Source organism: Chiloscyllium punctatum, chromosome 23, assembly GCF_047496795.1.
Source record: "Chiloscyllium punctatum isolate Juve2018m chromosome 23, sChiPun1.3, whole genome shotgun sequence".
In the NCBI taxonomy this organism is placed as follows: Eukaryota; Metazoa; Chordata; class Chondrichthyes; order Orectolobiformes; family Hemiscylliidae; genus Chiloscyllium; species Chiloscyllium punctatum.
The window spans coordinates 71,306,598-71,330,421 of NC_092761.1; the positions used below are offsets into that span (position 1 = coordinate 71,306,598).

General features: G+C 40.0%; 1 protein-coding gene across 7 annotated transcripts in view; it reads right to left on the reverse strand.

The window, feature by feature from the left end:
- Positions 1 to 23,824, reverse strand: part of igsf9bb (immunoglobulin superfamily, member 9Bb) — a 682,739-nt gene that overhangs the window by 149,720 nt on the left and 509,195 nt on the right. For all 7 annotated transcript variants that reach the window (XR_011963911.1, XR_011963912.1, XM_072593172.1 and 4 more), the window contains one exon: positions 20,235 to 20,376. Coding sequence is in view for 5 of the 7 variants with exons in the window: in XM_072593172.1 (XP_072449273.1) it covers positions 20,235 to 20,376 (142 nt within the window). In the remaining 2 variants the exon portion in view is untranslated. The remainder of the gene's footprint in view (positions 1 to 20,234; positions 20,377 to 23,824) is intronic.

Genomic DNA, 23,824 nt, shown 5'->3' on the forward strand with positions numbered 1-23,824 from the left:
CTGTGGTCAGAAGGGAGGAAATGTCCACAACCATCACTAGTTTAGCCACATTTTGTTTTGTGTCAGAAAGGGTTTCTACGTAACTTTTCATGATCTCAGAATATCCTAAAGTGTTATACTGTTGTCTAATTAGGAGAAGAAAAATCACTGTTGTAGAAACTGTGGCAACTAAGTGAATGCACAGCAAGGTCCTACAAACAATAGTGAAGCCAATTGCCAGATAGTCTGTGATGTTCATTGAAAGCTCATTTATTATCAGTATATTCGATGAATTCAAGTGTACTTCTTTCATTAGTACTATGGGATATTTTGTGCACACCCAAGAGGCCACATAGTCCTTCAATTTGACATTGATCTAAAATTCAGCAGCTCCAACTATGTAGCTCTCCAGCAATACATTTTAGTTTAATGCTCAAGTCTCAGGAATGTGATTTCACCCCACAACATTCTGATTCAGTAAGGAGAATTCCAGCACACAGCTAAAATGACAAGAACATCACTACAAATGAGAGGAACACCACACTCCAAGCCTCTCACCATCCTGACTTTCCTTCACTGTCACTAGGTCAAAATCCTCGCATTCCTAGAATGCTCCCCAGTGCAGCTCCAAAACACTCAACAAGCTCAACACCAGTGATTCAGGAAAGCAGCCATAATCACTTACGCATGGGTAAATAGTAATAAACAACAGAAGTTAGCTAGTAATGGACCAGAATAAACCCCTCAAAATACATTACTAAGATAGCCTAGGCCCTAACTTTTCTTTTTTTAAGGTACGAGTAAGGTTTTGTGTTCCAGATACAATTTGATTGGTTAAACTACCTTAAAGGCTTTAAGCAAATCACACTTTATTTTTACACTATAGTTACAATACAAACAAATGAAAGAAGAATTGGAATAACTTAAAGTCTACTGGAAAACTTAACAGAATGATACATTAAACTACTAATCAGCAACTGTTTAATATAGTAACATCCCATAAACACATCCCTGGCAAAGGCAAATTCAGTAAAATTGATTGTCTCACACGCAATTCTAGCAGCAGGAAGAGGACGCTAGGTTTTAGCTGTACCAGAGGAATAACAGCCCCCATATCCACTTTCAAGACCCCAGCAACTACTGAACGTTATACTAAAATCCTGTTTCTGTGGTAGCTTGACAATACCCCAAACCTATCCACCGTTTATGCTGCTTCTATTGTCCCAACTTTAAAGCTCAAGGTGTTTACTTTATTGACCTGGAACATACTGCTGGACACCTCTGTCTCAACCTCTCTTCACAAAAAAAAACACAATACACCTCTTCAAAGCATAATATTGTCACATCAGTAACAAGCACATCTGGTGAAATAATATTTAAGAAATTAAAAGTATTGTGAGCATAAAGTTATTCAGATCAATAGAAGGTAGCTAATAACCTTCCACAAGGAACAGTGCTGTGACCACTGTTGTTTAGAAATTACATTAACAATTTGAATTTTGGAATCAAAAACACAATATCCAAATTTGAGGATGAATTCAAACTGGGAGAGGGAACAGTCAATGTGGAGAACTGCAACAAATTACAGGACAACATTAATAAACTTGCAGGATGGGCGATTTATAGGCAAATGAAATTCAGCATAAATAAACATAGGAAGTGGTACACCTTGGCAAGTCGAAGTCAGAAGTCATTTATTATTTGCAAGGCACATTTGAGATGGCATAGAGGAACAAAGGGATTTCAGAGTACAAATATACTAATCAATGAAAATTGTGCCACGAGTTAGCACGAAAACTTAAAAAAAACACTAGACTTTATTTCTAGAACAACAGAATTTTAAGTAAGGAATTATGATAAACTTGTATTAAACCACAGTTAGACCAAATTGAGTCATGGGTGCTGGTCATCATGTTGTACAAAGAATCTTCAGGCCTGGGAATGGCAAAAATTGACAGGCAACTCTTCTTTTCATACAAAAAAAAGGCTGAGGATTGACCTAACACAGGTTTTTAAAATTATAAAAGTTTTTATAGAGTGGATATCAGAGTAATGTTCTACAATCTGTGTACAATAATCAACATGAAATCCATAGGGAATTTAAAGATTGAAAAAAAATTCACATGAAGAATCGTGAGATTGTGCAGTGTCTGCAATGGATTGATTGGCTAAGTATCCAGGCACATTTAACGGGAGGGCAAATAAGAATTTGAGGGAATAGATCATGGCAATGATCATTTTTGATGAGCAAAATGAGGGAGGAAGCTTGAATAAAGTATAAGCCCTGGCATAGACTAGTTGGGTTGAATGGCCTATATCCCATGTTATCAAACTGACAGAAAGACATAATATTAAAATCATAAGATTAGATTAGATTAGATTAGATTAGATTACTTACAGTGTGGAAACAGGCCCTTCGGCCCAACAAGTCCACACCGCCCCGCCGAAGCGCAACCCACCCATACCCCTACATCTACCCCTTACCTAACACTACGGGCAATTTAGCATGGCTAATTCACCTGACTTGCACATCTTTGGAGTGTGGGAGGAAACCGGAGCACCCGGAGGAAACCCACGCAGACACGGGGAGAATGTGCAAACTCCACACAGAGAGTCGCCTGAGGCGGGAATTGAACCTGGGTCTCTGGCGCTGTGAGGCAGCAGTGCTAACCACTGTGCCACCAATGTGAAAAATAGTTACCTTGAACTTCTCTTATTATTTCAGGAATTTGGTTCAACAGTTTCCAGATAAATGTGAGGATTTTAATCCTCCTCTTTAACAGATGTTATAATCCTAAAATAAATTATTTGGCCAACTCAATCCAGTTGGTAAAAGACAAATATTATCACAAATTCTTCACGGAATTCAGAAAACATGTAAAAATCTATCATGTAGGAAGTATTGCCTGCCTCTAATCAGATCTTTGTAAAGCGCATGAATTTTGCTCAAACAGAGAATTTCTACTGAAAGTACAGTTATACAGACTTTCTAGAGTTACTAGTGCACTTATAAATAGCTCCAGTAAGGTTAACTAGCATTTATGTGATAGGAAAACAATTTAATTTGCAATTTGATTGACTGCAATTTTCATGATCATATTTACCTCTCACCATTTCACCCACTATGCTCTGTGTGGGTGTGTAAGATAGGAACGTAGCAATATTCATAAGAAGCCAAGAATTGCCAGAAAAGATGAAGATCTATGCAGTTTGCCTTTCAACTATCACAGTCACATGGTGCACTCGTTGTCAACAGAGAGAGGTATGAAGTAAGGAAAGTAAGGAATCACAAATCAAAAAGATTTACTCTGCCTAAGCCTATACCTTCGTTTTAGCTTAGGAAGAAATGTGTTGAACCAAATCAGGCATTCATTTTAAATATTTTCTCTTTGCCATTATATTGTGACTCATCTTCTAAGCAATAATGAAAAACTATTTGCCCATTTGCTTTCTTCAAGCAGTTTGATGCCACAGTGACTGATCCATTATCGTGCTTGAATCCATGCTACATTACTGAACTGAGGAGTATCCTGTACTAAGAAAGAAGTAGAATATTCTCTTCTTCAGCTTGAACTCCAGGGGACAAAATAATTTTTATGTTTTGAGGGTTCCTCTTAGAATTTTCTTAAGGGCTACATTTTTTGGCCACATCTTTTTATTCTCACAAACACATTTATTAGGGGAAAGCATCAAGTAGTATTTTCTATGTTTCTGTTGATGTATAGGATATTTGGACTCACACAGAAGCTAATTCATGTCCTTGAATAGCCAAGTACACAAAGAAATCATTAATTTCCTGGACTCCAATGGATTTAAATTGGTAAAAGACAAAAGGCATAAGTTAACAAGAGTTTTTATTCAAAATAACTGACAGCCACTTCCATACCACAAAAGGCTATCACACTAAACACAACTTTCTCAGGTTCAGGAGGTAGCAGATAATAGATTTCTATCACACATTCACAAAACTGTGACATTTTAGCCAGGTTGTTACAACATTATTTAGGGTATTGCGGATCTCAAGCGGATTTAAATTTAACATTTGTTAGTGTTCATTACAATAGGATCCATCACATTGTTTCCAAGTATAGTAGCTCCTGAAATTATACAGGTCTGAACTAGGCATTCTATATTTATTTGCAAGGAATTCATTACCTCAGTGATTTCATGTTCACTTGGATCTCACTGGAGGATTTCTTTGTTGACAGGTTTCAAACTATTCTTTCTCCCTTGCAACCACCATCTCCTCACACAACCCCCTTGCAGCCCTTTCATCTACCCGATACCTGTTGCCCCTTTTTTTGTAACCCTACAAGCTTCTTGCAGTCTCCTGTTCTTAAATCTCTCTCGAAACCACCTCCTTCCGAACCCATCTTGCCGTCCTTTTATCCACCCCACCCCTCCTTGTAGCCTCTGTCTCACTTCCTGAAGCTTCCAGCAGATGCTTCTACACACAAATCCTAGCCCTCCACAAACCGGTGCATAGCAGTCGGAACTTCCAGATCCATCAGGTCTGGGCAAAAGGCCATGCTGGCAACAGACTTCCCATCCTGGGCAAAGGTGACACTCAGTGATCTACGCAATCCCTCCTAATTTCTCCACCACCTCCATTTCTTGATCTCACTCCAAAGACTTAGCTCCTTGACCTCAACCTCTCTCTCTCTCTCCTGCCTGTTAGCTCTTGGACCCTGCTCTCATCAAAAGGCACTTCCTCAATACCAGCACTGACTTTCCTAACTGCTTGTCGGTCCTCCGATCACAAGGTCATTTCTCTCCTTTGTTTGCTGCTGAGAGGTGGGTTAGTGAGACAAATGCAGAGTTTGCAGAAAATAAAGCATTCGTGAAGCTTATTATTTACAATGAGATATGTTGAAGAGGTGACTCAAACCACCTGTTTAATTGTTGAAAACTAACCATCATCAGGGAGACTAAGAAAAAAAAGGGAAATTTTCAACTGAACTTGCCCAAAATTCTTTGGAATTGGTTATTTTTCTCAAGGGCTGGGAATTTGAAAATTCTCTTTTTATCAGCAAATAAAGGAAGCAATGAGTAGACATCAAGTTATGTTAGTTGTCAGTAGATTATCATTCTATAACAGAAAATTAAATTACTGAGCACACAGAGATTCATAAGTTAATCAGTGCCAGTCAGCTTACATTGCTAAACAGTATGTTGTGCTTGAGCAGCTTTGTAGAATTATTTGTTGAAGAAGGAGCAAAGAAAATGCAGCAATAATTAATTTATACAGACTTTCAAACATACTTAATAAGATACCACAGAAGAAACATATGACCAAGATAATGGGACATGAAATTGAAAAAGCAAGGGGAACTGGAAGCTTCTAGACTGCATAAAAAATTTGAATCCTTTGTGTTGGAATTCTTTTTGCCTATATGCTGGCAAAAGCAGACCATTAATTTTAAAAAAGAGGAAGAAACATGGACCTAAAATAGTTACAGTGGTCATTTGACTACAGATTCAAGAGAACAATGCAATGGAGACAATATCATCTGAACTGAAGTTAACATTTTATTGAAAGTTAAAAATCACACAACACCAGATTATAGTCCAACAGGTTTATTTGGAAGCACTAGCTTTTATAGCACTGCTCCTTCATCAGTGGGACAGCGCTCCGAAAGCTAGTGCTTCCAAATAAACCTGTTGGATTATAACCTGGTGTTGTGTGATTTTTAACTTTGTCCAGTCCAACACTGGCATCTCCAAATCATTTTATCAAAAGACATTGAAATCAATTACCTGGGTCAGGAGTTAAAAAGCTTGCATCTCCTGTTTTAATTCACACTTGTGCATAGTCATGTAAATTGTGACATAAAAGATTATCTCTAACTATCTAGCTTGAAAAGACAACAAAGACAAAGACTTGGGAATATACAAATGAAGTATATTTCAGTAGCTGCTTATCAAAGCTTTGATCAAAAAGAAAGAAAATGGATTGCTAAAATCAAAGACAGGAGGACTCTCCCCCTCTTTCATTCTCGTAATCTTGAAAGCCACACTGGTAATACAGGAAATTGGAGAAACATCCATTCACTAAAAAATCAAGGATTCAACAAATTGCACTACTGCTGAGGATACACGACATCAACGAAATGGCTGTGGCCTAAGTCTCAACTATAACACGTCAAGGATTCTAACTTTTTAAACTGCTTATTCTTTATTTTCCTGTTGTACCAGATTCTTTCCCTCAAAAAAAAATTGTGTGTGTTTTTGGATGTTTCTTCCTGAGGTTAGTAGAAATTACAATTCCTTTCTGTCACTTAAAGAAAACTTGCAATTGGCTTCTAATTGCTGATTGAGAGACAATGTTTTAATTAATCTTTGATTTAATTATAAAGCTAAAGAAAAATAAAAGTCTTTGCTGTGGCTGAACAAACTGGTTTGGCGGGGGGGGGGGGGGGGGGGAGGGGTGCTGATACATTTCTCCTCAACTGGATCATAAAAAACATATGCATAAGATATCAGGACTTACGAGTATGTTATAAAGATTAATACACAGTTATGCTCTCTGACAATTGAGATTTGATATTAGATTACTTACAGTGTGGAAACAGGCCCTTCGGCCCAACAAGTCCACACCGCCCCACCGAAGCGCAACCCACCCATACCCTTACATTTACCCCTTACCTAACACTACGGGCAATTTAGCATGGTCAGTTCACCTGACTTGCACATCTTTGGACTGTGGGAGGAAACTGGAGCACCCGGAGGAAACCCATGCAGACACGGGGAGAACATGCAAACTCCACACAGTCGCCTGAGGTGGGAATTGAACCCGGTTCTCTGGCGCTGTGAGGCAGCAGTGCTAACCACTGTGCCACCGTGCCACCCTCCATATAATGAAGCACAATTTTACTGGAATGCTACCAAAGATGAGGAGTTGCAGTAAACAGAAGAAGAGCAAGAAGTAATGGCTTTTTCAATGCAATTGATAACTTGCAACCTGCTAAAAGTCCTGAAATAAAGGAAAGATTATCATAGAGTAAATAATCTTTGATTGTTTTCTCTCATGCTAATAAGAAGGCACAAAATTAAGACATCGCAAAAGTTAGAAAAAACATAAGAATGTGGGGCTGTGCCCTGGCTAGTGATAAAGCAAATTTCATAATAGTTATTAGCTTGAAAAAGAGGCCTATAAAAAGGAATGACCAGGATAGTGAGAACAGATGGAAAGCTCCTCTAGAGCACAAGCAATAGTATGAAGGGACAAAACAAATGGTCTGCCCCTGTAACATTTTTTGATTCCATAAAATAAGACAAATAGCTGGTTCAAATTTAGCCGTAGGAAACAGTCAATGTTTTAATGCAACAGACACAAACATAGAGCTCTTCAACAAGCGTTTTCATTCTTGACATTGCTGAACTGGATCAAGTACGCTTCTCTACAGCATAATTAAGAAACATAATTAGCATGCTGACAAAGGTTATGTTTTTTATGATCAAAGGCTCTAAAGTCCCTAGGTCATTTAACTCCAACTGCAGTGCTATTTTCTTCTGCTCTGTGGTCGTTTAAAATGTTTATGATTAAAGTGTCAGGAGGACATCCAGTCTCATTCTTTCAATCGAGCTAATTTTTAATTCATTAACTTATTTCTGTTAATTAAGACATCAACCTGGTTCTTTAAACCCTTTCCATTCTATTGCATAACTTCCAGATTTCTACTCTAATAGAAACCAATTGTGTTAAATGATATACAAAAAAACTGTTACACTAATTCATGGTGTATTTAATGGAAGGACCCATGTAATTGAAGATTTGTGGAAGACATTTCAAATTTACTGAGATGATTTTAAGGAGCACAACAGCAATCTAGCTGATACAGTCTCCAGTGGCAAAAGAAGCCTGTGGGATTTACGATTCATGAAGTGACGGTCCACATTTTCAGCCAGGTGTCATCAATATGTTTTAAATCCCAAAATGGCTGCACTGTAACGATCAGGCATCAGCTTTCCACTACACTGTGAATCCGGAATTATTCCAAATTTGCAGCTCTCTCCTATTAATATTTATCATGTGCACAAAACAAAATTCTTCACTGCTCCAAGAGACATTAACACTGCCTCAAGCTTCACTTGAATCTTTGTTCTACTCCAGCCCCACAGGATATTGCTCATCACATCACAGGGACTGTAATACAAAGCACTCTGACATTAACTAGAGTAGAGCACTGCCAGCGGATCAAATTCAATTTCCAACAGATGGGTTTGCATTTTTTTTAAATTCAGGCAGATTTGGTGCTACTCTAACTGACATTTATTAGGAAATGTGGACCTGTCGCCCTCCGAGGCTTCAAGGAATTTAAAGTCAGATACAGCACATACTAATTACCCTGATCCTCCTTTCAAAATTGAGCCTTGGCTCTAAACGGCATTGCCCACTGTCGTCAGAGAGATCTGCCAATTTTAGATGCCAGCAACTTTTTGGGGCCTCTCTGGGGTGCGACTTACACTCAGGCAAATTGCTGTTTAAATGGCAGCCTGTGCACCAAATGGAATGGTTTTGAGGAAAGGTCACTGGACCCGAAACGTTAGCTCTGATTTCTCTGCACAGATACTGCCAGACCTGCGGAGCTTTCTCAGCAATTTCTGTTTTTATTACAAATAAGAAATGGTTCAACTAACCACCTCATTAACATTGATGTTCTGTCCTCCTTTTCTTATGGGAGTTTCATTGGGGTGCTGCAGCATCTGTTTACTCTGACTAATTGGCTTCTTCATTGTATAAAGTGGGACTCTACAAAATGCACATGATTCTAATTGTAGTTCTTATGGACAGACAGTCAGGGGCACATACTAGGTCTGCATTGTGGTAATGAGGGGCCTAACCTGTGGTCTGCAATGAGACTTCTGCTTGCTGCTCCAAAAACAGTTCAGAAAGATTTCTGGTTAATGTTTTTGTGAAGTAAGAGGGTTCCTCCTGGGTCTATAATTGTATCATGAATCCACTCACCCTGTCAGCCATCACCTTTCGCTATCCTCTACTGGCTGGCATATGCCACTGGACAGCCTGACATTGCATCAATCCAGACAGAGTGAGCTGCTGAAGGATGGTGAAAAATGATTCGGGTCTCTGTACCCATTTGTTGGGGTCCTCTCCACTAAATGAACATTGGAACCTTTGATCAAGATTGCCAATTTAGAGCAAGTAAATACTGCACATTAAGGAATGTTTGTACCGCAAAATTGTGACCATCGAGAACTGAATATACTTTCCCAAAATGCAGTTGATAAAACACCTGCGCCAGTACAGGGTACAAGACTACTTCCTCATCAGAGTACATCTAATTTCAATCCAGGTTGTAAGGGATCATTGTACTAGCTCACTGTTCCATTTAGTCCCTCATCTCAATTAAAGTAGACCTCCAGTACAAATTGGACACTTGAATTGAAGACAGGTATACTTTTGCCTAAATTTGATCAGAACTGTCTCCTTGTAATTTTGAACATGAGTCACTGTCAACTAGCAGCACAGAAATCTTTGTCAAGATTGTTCAGTGAAATGCAAGCTAAAAATGAGTTAAGGAAAGAATTGGTCAGTACTTCATGTGGCTTATACAATCTAAAGTACTGTCATCAGCACTTCATGGACTGACACTAATCTGTCATCTAAGAGGACAAGATTTGAGACCCATAAACTTAATTGTAATAAAATAATCAGTGGCCACAATACTGTGCCACTGCAATTAATGCAGAAACTTGAAGTTAATCAGCACTTCCACATAATGTAGGTATCAGTTTGGGTGTTTAAACATATGCAATATATACGATTCAATATGGAACCCTATCATAGCTTAACTGTACCAAATAATATCCTAGGTTATGATAAATGGATTAGAAGAGAAGTCTGATGCCATATGGATATCCAAGTGTATTACAATTCACTTTCTAGTGCTTCCCTGTAAAACATTAACCACTGATTGATGAATGTTATTAATATAACTTGGGCCTTATAGCTTTATTATTGAAAAAATCTGGGAGAAGGACCAAGGCTAAAAGCACAGAACCGGAGAAAAGTCAAAAGAGTAGAGAAGATAAATCCAGAACTCACTGTGAGTTAATCATAAGGAATGCAAAATTGGAAGATATAACATGGAAGGTGTGGGAGACACAAAGTTAAAGCTGCCATAGTCCTGCCAGAACAAAGGCTGTTCTCTCACTGGACAAAGTGAGGATTGGTGTTGATTTACTTAATGGTCAACAGATGTCAGGTTGAGGGGAGAGGTTGCTTTACTGTAACCTTTACTGTAACTTTAACTGGTGCAGGAATTGAACTCACTCATGCAAACTGAAAAACAGTAAGAGTTCCACAGCTTTGGAGTATGGCTAAAGAAAGAAGGAGAAGCTGAGATTAGATTCCCTGCGGTGTGGAAACAGGCCCTTTGGCCCAACAAGTCAACACCGACCCTCCGAAGAGTAACCCATCCAGACCCATTTCCCTCTCACTAATGCACCTAACACTGGGCAATGTAACATGGCCAATTCACCTGACCTGCACATCTTTGGACTGTGGGAGGAAACCCGAGCACCTGGAGGAAACCCATGCAGACACGGGGAGAATGTGCAACTGAGGTGATTTTATCTTTAACCATTTAGCATGTTTACAAATGTGAAAAGCATTTGGATGGTTAGGAGAGCAAGTGCAAAACTTTCATGGAACAATGGCCAAAATGGTATTAGAGAAGGAAGAGTGAAAGCAGGAGAGAGGGGGCTAGAGAGTGGGAAACAGCTAATGAGCTACAGAAAGAGAGAGAGAGAGCAGATTTGAAGTGACTAAACAAACCTGATACTACATGGAAAGATGTTAAGAAGTAAAGCTTGAATGAGAACACTTAATCATGGAAGAACAGCTGCATGGTTAGAGGAAAAAATAGTGCTATCATGAGTGTATTTAATGCTATAACACACTCTTGAGATTCAGATACTATTTGCTCTCACAGCTGATTACATAATTTAGGACCATTGCATGTGCTGCACATTCCCAGACATCTGCTACTCTATGTTAAGACACAAATTATCAGCATTAATACTTTTAATGTAGCAAGTGACTTGAGGTACAATTTTATTTGTCGGACTAACTTAATTTTGGAAGTGACATTTTATAGAAAGTTTACCAAGTCAGTGGCTAACTATTGTGAATGAAAACATTTAAAAATAAAACCAAGTAATTAATGTCTGTTTATCAACATATTTCTTCATTAAGGGATTTATTATTGTGCAATAATAATATTCTCCCTGGACAGAAATTGCAGATGCATCCAATTTGGGCGCATCCAAATTTCAAGCTGCTGTCATCTCTGATTTTCAATAGGATCTTTGAAGCTGATCAAAAATAATTATGGAGGTTACAGCAGTTTGATTGGTTTCAGCTCGAGTGCCAGATTGTATGATTTCTAAGGTAAAACTGTGGATGTCACTTAACAGCCCAGCTTGTGTTCACATGCTGTCTTTTCAATCTCCCTATGATGTTGTAATGTGTCATTATGGAGATGCAGGAAAATCTATCTATTGGAGACAAACACTCTTTAATTGTGGCACTATGGCTCAGTGGTTAGCACTGCTGCCTCACAGCACCAGAAACCTCGGTTCAATTGCAGCCTTGGGTGACTATCCATATGGAGTTTGCACATTCTCCCCATGCCTAGTGTGGGATTCCTCTGGGTGCTCTGATTTCCTCACACAGTCCAAATCTGTGTAGGCTAGGTGGATGGGCTGCGCTAAATTCCCCAAAGAGTCTAGGGATGTGCAGGCTAGGTAGATTAGACATGGTAAATGTGGGGTTACAGGGTTGTGATGGGTTTGGGTGGGATGCTCTTTGGAGGCTTGCTACAGACTCAAGGGGCTGGCCAGCATTTATAGCCCATCCCTAGTTGTCTTTGAGAATGTGGTGTTGGGCTGCCATCTTGCACCACTGCAGTCCATGTACTGTAGGTAGATCCATAATGCTGTTAGGGAGGGAATTCCAATATTTTTAAACCCAGTTTATCACCACCTTAAAAACAGAAGTATCTTTACACAATACAACTGCTAAAAATAAAGGAAATTTAAAAAGATCTCACTTAAATACCCTTGACTTGGGAACATTGGAATACAGGTTTTCTGCCTTTTTCTATTTTAGCTCATTGAGTTTCAAGAAGATGACACATTAATTCTTTAATTCCAACTGGAACCAACCTTCCCCAGCATTAACTCCGAACTCGCAAAATAAAAAAAATGTTTTTTCAGGGAGCATCGCTGGAAAAGCCAACACTTTTTTGCCATTCCCTAGCTGCTGAATGCTCAACTGCCTGTGGGAATTGGCTCAGTAAACTCATGCATACAAAAGACATCACTGATTCCCAATACTTCAGTAATGAGATGACATTTACAAAGGACAGCCACATGGCGAGTGACAAGAATTTGCACACTTTCAATTAATTACTTGATGAACTTGTAGTGAAGCTTCTTGGGAATCTGAATAGCAAAAGTTAGAAGTTTTCAGAAGACTAGCATGATGAAGGAACGTCAAAGCCATATTTGTGTAAAGCTGACAGGAACACTGCGAGGAGCTAACAGTGTTCATGACAGCAGCATGTTAAAGGTATATAAAACGGGAAATTTAAACTCAGTTGTTCACATGCAAAATCGAAAGGTTTCTCATCAGGCGTGCTCAGTCTCACTTACTGTAGCTCTTCTTTTGGATGGAGGGAAAAATGTAGCTTTCCAGTCCAGCATAGCCTCACTCAGGGCCTTGAAGGGCCATCTGCAAAATCATGGATTGCCCTTAAAATGGTCCCAAGTACCATCACCCTCACCGCTCCCTGCGCAAATCTACTTTCAAACACAACTGCAAGTTCAAGCATGGTTGCTGCTTGCTTTATTAAATTGCTCCTCAGTGCTTGGAACCCCTTGACCAACAACTGAATTTGGAGCACAAACTCAATTTCTGGCTCTTTTGCCCCAGTTATGAAGTGAGTTTTCAAATTCCATTCCAAGACTTGGACTCATGAAACAAAGAAAATTATTGGGTGATCCAATTGAAGCATCAAAGATGTTTAAGGAGTTGATATCATAGGCAGAGAGAAAATAGTTCCTCTAGTGGGGAGCAGAAATCCCAGGACTAGGCATACAACCTGAAATTGAAAGCAAGGCCATTCAAAGATGATCTCAGGAATGATCTTCACTCAAAGGGTATCAGATATCCTAGAGAAATGAACACCAACTCCATCAGCAGCAGAGAAGGCATTTCAGTTCAGTGCAAAATCTTTCAACAGAATGAAGCCTTTTCCTTTCCTCTTTCAGGTCAAATTTCACCTACTTTCCATTTTTCTTTTTTTTCCCTCAAATCTACTTTATCTGCATTGTAGTTTTGTCTTGACCCTCAGCTTGTCTTACTCATCACTGTTCTTTCTCACCTCCTGGATTTTAGCACTCAGTAAAACAGGCAAGAATCAAGCAGCATCACTCTAAGCTGTGTGGCCACACAGCTGCTCAGAGGGTCTGTACATGTGGAATATACAGGATAGTTTTGTGAATCAGTATATTGAGGCTCTAATGAAAGAAAGGCCATCTTTGACTAAGTATTACATAATTAAGCAAGAATAACTGACCATCTAGTTGTATGGGCCCATAGGGAAGAGTGACCACAACAGGGTAGAATTCTTCATTAAGATGGAGAGTGATGTAGTCATTTTCGAGGCTAGGATCCTGAACTAAATTAAAGGAAATTATGATGGCATGGGGCAAGGGCTTCCTATGATAAATTAGAGATTGTTACTTAAAGGGATGACAGCACATAGACAATGACAAGCAATTAAATGAACGAACTTCAAAAGTTACACATCTCAGTCAGGCATAAAAATAAAACAGGAAACATGGTCAGACCATGGCTAACAAGAGAAGTTAGGGATAGTTTTAAAACTAAGGAAGAGTTATACAAATCTGTCAAAAATGCAAAAGATATGAGAATTGGAAACAGTTTAGATTCCATCAAAGGAAGACATAGAGACTGATTAATAGGGGAAAATAAAGTCTGAGATTAAGCTTGCAGGGAATATACAAACTGACTGTAAAAACTTCTATAGGTGTGTGAAGAGAAAAGGAACATACAGTCAGAGCCCTACAGTCAGAGACAGGGCAATTTATAATAATGAACAAAAAGATAACAGACCAATAACATTCTTCGTACAGGGTCTAATGGGAAGGAGGAATTCAATGAAATTGGTATTAGTAGAGAAATGGTATTTAGAAAACTAACAGGAAATAATCATGCAACTGCAGCAGGCACTGAAGAAGGCAAATGATATGTTAGTCTTCATAGACAGAGGATTCAAGTACAGGAGCAGGGACGTCTTGCTGTAATCGTATGAGGAATTGATAAGACAACACCTGGAGTATTTGAGGAAAGATGTTCTGTCTGTGGAAAGAGTGCAAAGGAGATTTCCCGACTGATTACTGGGATGACAGGGCTGCCTTACAGGGAAAAACTGGATTGGCAGAGAGGACGTTTTCATACTGAGTTGAGAAGAATGAGGGAGAATCACATAAACATCTATAAAGTTCTAACAGGATTACAAAGGGTAGATGCAGGAAGGATGTTCTTGATGACTGGGGAGCCCAGAACCAGTGGGCACCAGATGAGGAGACATTTTTCACCCAGAGAGTGATGAGCCTGTGGAATTTTCTGCTACAGGAAGTAGCTGAGGTTAAAGCAGTTGATGTTTTAACAAGATAGCCGTATATCTTAGAGCTTACAGAATCAAAGGATATGGGGAGAAAGCGGGAACAGGGTATTGAGTTAGATAATCAGCCCTGATCATATTGAATAGTGAAGCAGGCTTGAAGGGCTGAATGGCCTACTCTTGTTCTTATGTTCTATGTTTCTATGTAATTGGCCTGTGGACACATTGACCTTCAGTTCCATATGGAGCTCAGAGGTCCACGCAGCAGGAGGAGAAGTTAGACGGAACCTGGAGCATCAGTCTCAAGTAGCCGACCCACTTGTTACTGGGAGAAAGTGAGGATTACAGATGCTGGAGATCAAAGTCGAGAGTGACAATAGACAATAGACAATAAATGCAGGAGTAGGTCATTCAGCCCTTCGAGCCTGCACTGCCATTCAATATGATCATGGCTGATCATTCCCAATCAGTATCCTGTTCCAGCCTTATCTCCATAACCCTTGACTCCACTATGTTTAAGAGCTCTATCCAATTCTTTCTTAAATGAATCCAGAGACTGGGCCTCCACTGCCCTCTGGGGCAGAGCATTCCACACAGCCACCACTCTCTGGGTGAAGTTGTTTCTCCTCATCTCGGTCCTAAATGGTCTACCCCATATTTTTAAGTTGTGTCCTCTGGTTCGGCACTCCCCCATCAGCGGAAATATGTTTCCTCCTACCAGAGTGTCCAATCCTTTCATAATCCTATACGTTTCAATCAGATCCCCTCTCAGTCTTCTAAACTCAAGGGTATACAAGCCCAGTCGCTTCAGTCTTTCCATGTAAGGCAATCCTGCCATTCCAGGAATTGACCTCGTGAACCTACGCTGCACTCCCTCAATAGCCAGAATGTCTTTCCTCAAATTTGGAGACCAGAACTGTACACAGTACTCCAGGTGTGGTCTCACCAGGGCTCTGTACAGCTGCAGAAGCACCTCTTTGCTTCTATACTCAATTCCTCTTGTTATGAAGGCCAGCATGCTATTAGCCTTCTTCACGACCTGCTGTACCTGCATGCTTGCCTTCATTGACTGGTGGACAAGAACACCCAGATCTCTCTGAACAGCCCCTTTACCTAATTTGATACCATTGAGGTAGTAATCTGCCTTCCTGTTCTTGCCACCAAAGTGGATAACCAGACATTTATCCACATTAAACTGCATCTGCCATGCATCTGCCCACTCACCTAACTTGTGCAGGTCACCCTGTAATCTCCTAACATCCTCATCACATTTCACCCTACCACCCAGCTTTGTATCATCAGCAAATTTGCTAATGTTATTGCTGATACCATCTTCTATATCATTTACATATATTGTAAAAAGCTGCGGTCCCAGCACGGATCCCTGTGGTACACCACTGAATTCAGAACAATAATAAGTGGGCAGAGTTAAAACTGTGGTGCTGGAAAAGCACAGCAAGTCAGGCAGCATCTGAGGAGCAGGGTAATCGATGTTTTGGGCAAAACCCCTTCATCAGGAATGAGGATGATGAAGGGCTTTTGCACGAAACGTCGGTTCTCCAGCTCCTCAGATGATGCCTGACCTGCTGCGCTTTTCCAGCACCACAGTTTTAACTCTGCCCACTTATTATTGTTCTGAATTCAGTTCTCCCGAAATCAAGAATATACAGACAATTTAGCAACCAACAGACAAAAATAATGATAAAAAATTGGCGTAAAGATACAAATACTTTCCTGTAAATATGCAAGAAACTGGTGTCTACATACCAATTTAAACATATCAGTTCCTAATTTGCCTCTCGTTTGTCCTGCTCAATTCAGTACAATCGCTGCTATATAAAAAGAATCATAGCACAAGTTTGTAATAATTGTACTATTATCTCATGCTCAGAAACTAAGAAAAAAATTACACATTAGTGTTTTGATTCAAAGGGACCAATGGGGATTATTTGTTCATAACTTGAATCCATTAATGCCACTTAGTAAGTGCCTTCCACTGTAATTACAGAAACTCTTTTAAAATGGCCTGGTCAGTGTTGGCAGCTGTAAAAGAAAACCTTCATAAACGCACCCCCTGAATACGACCACGAGGTGGCAGAATGTCCATGTTTCATGACTGGTACATTATCAAAGAGTACACTTGTCTAGAAGTGGTTCAGAGGTCAGCATTGGTTCGTGTTCTTTTATGATATCATGGCCCTCACCCAGCCTCTGCTCTGCAATCAAACTTTAGTGAGTTGGCACACATTCAATTCAAATTGACACAGTGAAGTTCAGACCAGAACAGGATACAGAGTAGATGGTATAGGTCTGATCAATAAATCTAAATTAGAGAGCAGAATTGAGTAGGAAACATAATTTGTTTCACACAGATATATAAATACAGTTTGTAAATTATGTGTGATTAATACATTTTGTACAGACCAGCAAGGTAATCAAGAAACCACAAAAAGGGACTGGATTTCACCATCAGAATGTTATCTGGTGAAAGCTTGCAGTTTTATTGCAATTAATTGCCCCCTCAAGAATATAAAAATGCGGAGCATGGTTCAAGGATGGGAATATTGCTCAAGCCAGATGGCCTTTTCCTCCACTCTACACATTAAAAAAAAATAAACCATTCCTTTATGTCTAACCTCCACTCCATGTGCAGATTTTCTATCAGACCTGTGTTCTCAAATCCCATTGGTACTGACACCCTTCGTTTATGATGCATGAACATCACACAACATAAAGTTCATAAGTTCATTCGTTCATAAGACATAGGAGCAGAATTAGGCCATTTAGCCCATCGAGTCTACTCCGCCATTCGATCATGGCTGATATGCTCCTCACCCCCTTTTTCCTGCCTTTTCTCCATTTCCCTTCAACCCATTACCAATTAAAAATGTCTAACTCCTCCTTAAATTTACTCACTGTCCCAGTGTCCACCGCACTTTGGGGTAGTAAATTCCACAGATTCACAACCCCTTGGGAGAAGTAGTTTCTTCTCAACTCTGTTTTAAATTTGCTACTTCCCTATTCTCAGACTCTGACCTCTCGTCTAGAATGCCCCACAAGAGGAAGCATCTGCTCCATGTCTATTTCATCCACATCTTTTATCATCTTGAATACCTCAATTTGATCTCCCCTCATTCTTCTAAGTTCCAGAGAGTATAGGTCTAAACTGTTCAATCTCTCTTCAATCCCTCATCTCTGGGATCAATCTCGTGAACCCCCCCCCCCAACCCCGCCACTTTGAATTGCCTTCAATGTCACTACTTGTTTCCTCAAATAAGCGGACCAAAACTGTGCACAGTACTCCAGGTGCGGTCTCAGCAATACCTTGTACAGTTGCAACAGGATTTCCTTACCTTTATATTCTACTTCTTTATAAATCAAAGCCAACATTTGATTCACTTTTTTTATTATCTGTTGTACCTGCTAGTTTTCTGTGTCACATGAACAAGTACACCTAGATCACTCTGAACCAGAGCATCCCAAAGTCTTTCCGCACTGAGATAATAGGTCGCCTTCAAATTTTTTTCGACCCAGGTGCATGACTTTGCAGTTATCCACATTAAACTCCATCTGCCTCATTTTGGCCCACTCTCCTAATCTATCTATATCCATTTGTAAGGTTTTTATTTCCTTATTGCAATTTACATCCTACCTATTTTTGTGTCATCCTCAAATTTGGCCATAGAGCCTTCTATGCCTGTATCCAAGAAATTAATGTAGTTTGTAAATAAATGGGATCCAAGGACTGAGCTCTGTGGTACCCCACAAGTTACATCTTGCCACCAAGAAAAATAAACATTTATCCCAATTCTATGAATTCTGTCCATCAGCCAGTCATCTATCCAGGCTAAAAAATGACCCCTAATCCCTTTTGATCCAATCTTGTGAATTAACCTTTTGTGCAGCACCTTATCAAACGCCTTACAGAAGTCTAAATAAGTTACATCTATAGCATCTCCATTATTCACGCTGCTTGTTACATTTTCGAAGAACTCTAGCAAATTAGCCAAACATTATTTATCCTTCATAAAACCATGCTGACTCTGAATTTCCCACTTTGTGCCTCCCTCCCTTTTTGAATAAGGACATTTCTAATTACTGGAACATTTCATGTGTCTAGTGAATTTTGGAATACTGTATCCAAAGGATCTAGTACCTCTGCTGCCACTTCCTTGAAAATCCTAGGATTAAGTCATGAGGCCTGAGGGACTTGTCTGCCCTCAATCCTGATTGTTTGCTTTGTGGCTTTTTCTTATCCATGTTGATTATTCTAAGTTCTACCTTATCTATTGCCTCTGATCGCTTATTGTTTTCTACCATGAAAACTGAGGCAAAGCATCTCTGCCATCTTAGTGTTCCCCACTATTCACTCTCTGGTTTCAGCTTCCAATCGACCAAGTCACATTAGCGACTCTTTTCCCTTTCGTATATCTTTGGAAGCTTTTGCTATCCTTTTTGATATTTTGTGCTGGTTTTCTAAAACAATGATTGAAATAATTAATGCAAAGTTTGTGAAAAAGGCTGCCAGCAGTTTATGATCAGCAAGATGTATAACAGTACAGAATATGCACATAAACGTAATCAAATTTTCCAGTCACTGAGATGTGGTTGGTGTCATTTTGTGTCCACTTGTTGATGTTCGAGCATTGAGCAGTGTTGTTAATGCACGTCTTTTTGTTTGTGGGTCAGAACCAGCCAGAGATCTAGAAAACCAGCCTTTTCACTTCTGTATTTGACAGTCAGCAATGTCTCACTCAAGGAGTGAATGGATAAATGCAGAAGCAGAAATTCCCAGTGAAAGCTAAATGGATTGATTCAATCCTTAGCTGCAGGAAAGAAAGTTCATCCATTTGCAACACTTTTCTTAGGTTGCAAACTGGCCTTGTACACTTGCACAGAAGAGGAAACTTTCCCTTGTGTTTATAATGCTCACAAAGAGAATCCTAGTTTTAAGTTTGTGCCAGGGAGGTCAAAAAGCATAGATCTACGCTCTCAATTAGTGAGTATCTATATTAGGGTGGGAATGCAGTTCAAAATAACTTATCAAAAGAACCAGTGATGGACTTATGGCTCATATCACTGATCTCATTCTAGGCTAAACCGTGCATAGTTACATTAATATCGAGTTACATATTAATGAAGAGTTCATAAAGTGCAAGCAGAAAGTCTCAATGCAAGAAAGTTAATCCTGAGTTCTTGGGCTCTCCAAAAAGCCCCTCTGCAAAGTGGGTGTACGTGTATGCTGTTTGAGGGCTGGATCAGGCTGGTTTCTGATACGTCACAAGACAAACAAGTCTGTGGACATGTGGTCACAAATGATATCAAATTGGCTGACACACTGCAGTGGCTCTCACCATGCAAACTGGACAGGTCAGTACAGTCTGGAAAGGAAGAGAGGAAAAAAAATCAAAGGAAATAAAATATTTGTACCTAAAAATAAATGAAGAAAGATAGCTTACTGAAATAAAACGATGCAACAAAAGGGAATCTCATGTTTGCCAATAGATTAGGAGCTACGCAAGAAAGTCACCTGGTTGGAACACAGATGTGAATTAACACATAAGGAAATTTTGACTTTACTTTTTGAAGAAGACGTTCTCTTCCTCCCAGAACCAAGTGTACGTCAAGTTGCCAGGATAAGCTTCTGCCTGACAGGTGAAGAGGGCATCTTGGGATATATTTACTGTGATATTTTCAGGCGGAGAGATGATGAAGGGTGGCCCTAGGAGACAACAGAAAGATCAATTGGTTAGTAATTCCGGATACAATTGGACAAAAGCCAGGACAAAAGAACAAAGCAACAAACAACTGGAACAGAAGATTACAGAAAGCTGTAAAACCACAATTGTTGAGGATTTCAAGTGCTTCAAATGGTATTTTTACATTCTTGAATTGCAGACCAGTGTGATACTTTTGAAGCCTTATAGTGGGTAATAAATAGCCCATACGAGAGGAAGTTCAATTGACAAAAGAAACCCAATCCTTCCCTTAACTTGCCCTTTTCATGATAATGGATTAGCCTCAGAGCTGGTATATAGAGGTTCATAACATTGAAACTGTGTGCTTTTACTGGAGAATCTGACAATTCACACTACAACTACATTCAAAATGTGCGTCAATACCTATTAGACATATAGGCAATGCAGCATCTCCCTCAAGTGGATTGAATTTCCTTGCTATCACAGATTGTACTGAAAAGCGTGATTTGTCTCACAGTGAACCTATTTGCTTTGGCTAGGACTTACTCCAATTCAAGGTGTACATGGAGAAAGACTCTTAAAGATTGGAGATCACCATTTTGGAGAAAAATCTAAAATCTTCTGTCTGTACAGGAGCCAGACATTACTTTCACCAGGGAGGAGATCACAGGCCAGGAAAGATGGGGTGGTGTGAACGTCAAATCGCAGGTGAGATGTAGTCTGATCAGTTAGGAGGACCTGTCCAAGGAATAAAACATACCTGTTCTTCCTGACCCAGAAGCAGTGCTAGAAAAGCACTTACTTGTCCGATGCCTCCATTCTTTTCTTCCTCCAACTGCTGTGTGAAAGCTGGAACGTAGGTAAATTTTAGGCTTGCGATCTCCTTCCAAATATTTTAGTGGTGGGCACTTCCCATGAGAATGGATTGTTTGTACTCCAACGTCCTCTAACAGTGGGTTCAAAATGCTTTAAAAGCCTTAACATTTCACAAAAGTGTGAGTGATTCACATTGGAAGGAGCAACAGGAATGCAGAGTACTGGGTTAATGGTAACCTTGGTCGTGTAGATGAGCAGAAAGATCTCCTGTCCATTTACATCCCTGAAAGTTGCCACCCAGATTGATAGGGTTGTTAAGAAGGCATACGGTGTGTTAGCTTTTATTTGTAGAGGGATACAGTTTCAGAGCTATGAGGTCATGCTGCAGCTGCACAAAACTCTGGTGTGGCTGCACTTGGAATATTGTATACAGTTCTGGTCACCACAATATAGGAAGGATGTGGAAGCTTTGGAAAAAGTTCAGAGGAGATTCACTGGGATATTGCCTGGTATGAAGGGAAGGTCTTATGACAGACTTTAGGCTGTTTTCATTAGAGAGAAGAGGGGATTTAATTGAGACATGTAAGATAATCAGAGGGTAAATAGGGTGGACTATGAGAGCTATGAGAGCCTTTTTCCCTTGGATGGTGATGGTTAGCATGAGGGGACATAGCTTTAAATTGAGGGGTGCTAGATATAGGACAGATGTCAGAGGTAATTTCTTTACTCGCAGAGTAGTAGAGGCATGAAATGCACTGCCTGCAATAGTAGTACACTTGCCAACTTTAAGGGCATTTAAATGATCATTGGATAAACATATGGATGAAAATGGAATAGTGTAGGATAGGTAGGCTTCACAATGGTTCCACAAACCGGGGCAACGTCAAGGGCCTAATGACATGTAGTGCGCTGTAATGTTCTGAGCTCTTCTAACTCAAAACCAGCCTATTTGAATGTTTGAGTGGAGGAGGAGGGATGGTGTTAAAATTAACACAGTTTTCTCTTTGCTGTGTTTGTTGAATACAGGCTGTCCACACAAACATTTTTTTTTAATTGAAGGTAATTGCCAGAAGATGACAAAACTTAAAGCATACCAAAACCTGCCCTTCAATCATCAATTATATATTACATTTATTAGTGATCACATAAGATATCGCCAACCACTCAGCTTCCTAAGGCCCAGAAAATCCAACCATTCACAAAAAAAATCTTGGAGCAAGATAAAATAGGGGTGATCAATGTCATTAAAGCATTTCAATTGCCAATTTCCCTCCTCGGCATGGTATCATCCGACCCTTATTCCATTTCAGTTAATCACAGGATTTGTATCAGAGGTCAGATTTCTAAAGTTGTAGAATGCTATTGGAATTCAGCTCCACAATACTACTGCTCATGGATAACAGTCTGATTCCATGACTGGAAGAGGGGTGTGTGTGTGTGTGTGTGTAGATATGTTTGAATGCATGCACCTGTATGTCTTTATATGTAAGTGTATATTTGTGAGTGTGTTAGTGTATATGTGTGTTTTCATAAAACTTCAAAAATCTGTTCAACTCAAGATCCTAACAGTAGCTGATTCATTCCTCCCACTCACTCTGTTAAAGATAAATTCTTTCCTCAGTAAATAACACACAGGCTCATGACTAGTCATAAATTTATCCTCTCTCGCAACAGCTTTCAGTACAAGTGAATCCAGAAGTTGTAGTAACACGTGACACTGGGTTCTATTTACTGACATAGTGTTCATGGATAAGAACCAGACAGTTCCATTAGAGAACAAAATGAATTGATGACCTCTCAGCAGTAAAATGAAGACCATTTTATTAAAGCCTCCACTGAAATCCCTTAGGATACCCCACTGCCTTCTCTTACATAAGTGACAATGGATGTCTGTTGTCAGGCTGATGAGTTGTCAGATCTATTATATTGATAGGCCACTAACTAACGCAGGAATAGCAAGTGACCCATGAGCCCTGTGTTCCTCTGATCAGAATCCCTTGTTTGCACAGGCTTCCTTTGAATCTTACTGCCAACAATCAGTGATGATATTCTCATCTTGGGTCAGAGGAATACGTGTTCAAGGCTTACGCCAGAGACTTTAGTAGGCAAAATTAAGCCTCAATTCCTGGTGCAGCACTGAGCAAGTGCTGCTCTGCCTGTGACACTGTTTTGTTTCTATGAGGCTTTAACCTTCTTTCTTCAGAAAATGTAAAAGTTCCTATTCAAACAACAGTAGAGTTCTCCCAGTTTCCTGGCTAACCCAGCTCCCTGACAATCCAACCATTCAGTTTGCATAGTGATTGAAACGAGGTCAGCCAGGTAGACCTCGTAGCATATCAGTTGCCTGGTCCAATCAGGAGGCCTCGCTGACAGATAGAAACAGGAGTGCAGGGGTAGCATGGTGGCTCAGTGATTAGCACTGCTGCCTCACAGCACCAGGGTCCCAGGTTCGATACCAGCCTCGGGCGACTTTACCGGGCGGTGGAGATCCCCAGTGGAGGTCTCTCTACGCGGGAGTCCTCCCTCTTTCTCTCGGGGATCTGGGGTGGAGGGTGCTGCATGCAGCAGTCCCCTGCAACCGCAGGTTGCGGTGGTTCACGGACTCCCAGCCCAAACTGCTTGTTCGGTGGAGTCCGTGGACCATGTATATATTGG